This window comes from Oncorhynchus gorbuscha, unplaced genomic scaffold, assembly GCF_021184085.1.
Source record: "Oncorhynchus gorbuscha isolate QuinsamMale2020 ecotype Even-year unplaced genomic scaffold, OgorEven_v1.0 Un_scaffold_1087, whole genome shotgun sequence".
NCBI lineage: Eukaryota > Metazoa > Chordata > Actinopteri > Salmoniformes > Salmonidae > Oncorhynchus > Oncorhynchus gorbuscha.
In genome coordinates, this window is record NW_025745973.1 from 185,001 (window position 1) to 187,500 (window position 2,500).

Genomic DNA, 2,500 nt, shown 5'->3' on the forward strand with positions numbered 1-2,500 from the left:
TCACAATGTCACGGTCGTTAAGGTGACGTTGTCACTCCTCCCTTCTCTCTCTCCTCCCTTGTCTCCCCCTCTCTCTCACCCGATCTCTCTCTCTCCTCCCCTCTCTCTCTCTCTCTCTCTCTCTCTCTCTCCTCCCCCTCTCGCTCTCGTTCTTTCTCTCTCTCTCTCCTCCCTTCTCTCCTCCCTCTTTCTCCCCCGCTCTCTCTCTCTCCTCCCTTCTCTCCTCCCCTTCTCTCTCTCTCTCTCTCCCCTCTCTCTCTCTCTATCTCTCTATCCTCCCTTCTCTCCTCTCTCTCTCTCTCTCTCTCTCTCTCTCTCTCTCTCTCTGCCTCCAGGTTCCATTGCCAGATGTTCCTACATCAAATACCACTATTCTTCAGCAACGATACCCAAGAACCTCTCGTATAACATCACAAAGACCATACGACAGGATGAGTGGCACTCTTTGCGTAAGTCTCCCCCATTCTTGATTTTCTTCAACAGGGTTTCGTTATGTCTGTATGTGTAGTTTCTGTACATGGGTCATGTACAGAGACTTCCTGTCACCTGACACACTGTCAGTGATGGGTGAAGGCATGACAGTTTGGGTCATGTACAGACACTTCCTGTCACCTGACACACTGTCAGTGATGGGAGAAGGCATGACAGTTTGGGTCATGTACAGAGACTTCCTGTCACCTGACACACTGTCAGTGATGGGAGAAGGCATGACAGTTTGGGTCATGTACAGACACTTCCTGTCACCTGACACACTGTCAGTGATGGGAGAAGGCATGACAGTTTGGGTCATGTACAGAGACTTCCTAGTGGTTAGAGGCAGGTAGCCTAGTGGTTCGAGGCAGGTAGTCTAGTGGTTAGAGGCAGGTAGCCTAGTGGTTAGAGGCAGGTAGCCTAGTGGTTAGAGGCAGGTAGCCTAGTGGTTAGAGGCAGGTAGCCTAGTGGTTAGAGGCAGGTAGTCTAGTGGTTAGAGCGTTGGACTAGTAACCGAAAGGTTGCTAGATTGAATCGCTGAGCTGAGAATCTGTCTTTCTGCCCCTGAACAAGGCAGTTAACCCACTGTTCCTAGACCAGTTAACCCAATGTTCCTAGACCAGTTAACCCACTGTTCCTTGACCAGTTAACCCACTGTTCCTAGACCAGTTAACCCCCTATTCCTAGACCAGTTAACCCCACTGTTCCTAGACCAGTTAACCCACTGTTCCTAGACCAGTTAACCCACTGTTCCTAGGCAGTTAACCCACTGTTCCTAGACCAGTTAACCCCCTATTCCTAGACCAGTTAACCCCACTGTTCCTAGACCAGTTAACCCACTGTTCCACTGTTCCTAGACCAGTTAACCCACTGTTCCACTGGTCCTAGACCAGTTAACCCACTGTTCCTAGACCAGTTAACCCACTGTTCTTAGACCAGTTAATCCCCTGTTCCTAGACCAGTTAACCCACTGTTCCTAGACCAGTTAACCCCCTGTTCCACTGGTCCTAGACCAGTTAACCCACTGTTCCTAGACCAGTTAACCCACTGTTCCTAGACCAGTTAACCCACTGTTCCTAGACCAGTTAACCCACTGTTCCTAGACCAGTTAACCCACTGTTCCTAGGCAGTTAATCCACTGTTCCTAGACCAGTTAACCCACTGTTCCTAGACCAGTTAACCCACTGTTCCTAGACCAGTTAACCCACTGTTCCTAGACCAGTTAACCCCACTGTTCCTAGACCAGTTAACCCCCTGTTCCTAGACCAGTTAACCCACTGTTCCTAGACCAGTTAACCCCCTGTTACTAGACCAGTTAACCCACTGTTCCTAGGCCAGTTAACCCACTGTTCCTAGACCAGTTAACCCACTGTTCCTAGACCAATTAACCCACTGTTCCTAGACCAGTTAACCCCCTGTTCCTAGACCAGTTAACCCCCTGTTCCTAGACCAGTTAACCCCCTGTTCCTAGACCAGTTAACCCACTGTTCCTAGACCAGTTAACCCACTGTTCCTAGACCAGTTAACCCACTGTTCCTAGACCAGTTAACCCCCTGTTCCACTGTTCCTAGACCGTTAACCCACTGTTCCTAGACCAGTTAACCCACTGTTCCTAGACCAGTTAACCCACTGTTCCTAGACCAGTTAACCCACTGTTCCTAGACCAGTTAACCCACTGTTCCTAGACCAGTTAACCCACTGTTCCTAGACCAGTTAACCCACTGTTCCTAGACCAGTTAACCCACTGTTCCTAGACCAGTTAACCACTGTTCCTAGACCAGTTAACCCCACTGTTCCTAGGCCAGTTAACCCACTGTTCCTAGGCCAGTTAACCCACTGTTCCTAGGCCGCCATTGTAAATAAGAATTAGTTCTTAACTGACTTGTCTAGTTAAATAAAGGTTCAATAAATAAAAATGTACGGAGGGCTGCTGCTCACTACTCTGGCCATGTTCTTCTCCCCTCTCTCTCTCTCCCTCTCTCTCCCTCTCTCTCTCTCTTTCTCTCTCTTCTCCCCTCCCTCTCTCTTC

The 2,500-nt window shown here is 49.2% G+C and overlaps 1 protein-coding gene across 1 annotated transcript in view; it reads left to right on the forward strand.

The window, feature by feature from the left end:
* LOC124021206 (transmembrane protein 178B-like) overlaps window positions 1–2,500 on the forward strand; it is a gene marked incomplete at its 3' end in the record, with an annotated part of 122,394 nt that overhangs the window by 100,256 nt on the left and 19,638 nt on the right. Inside the window, exon 3 of the mRNA XM_046336556.1 lies at window positions 336–449. Coding sequence (XP_046192512.1) covers window positions 336–449 — 114 coding nt within the window. The remainder of the gene's footprint in view (window positions 1–335; window positions 450–2,500) is intronic.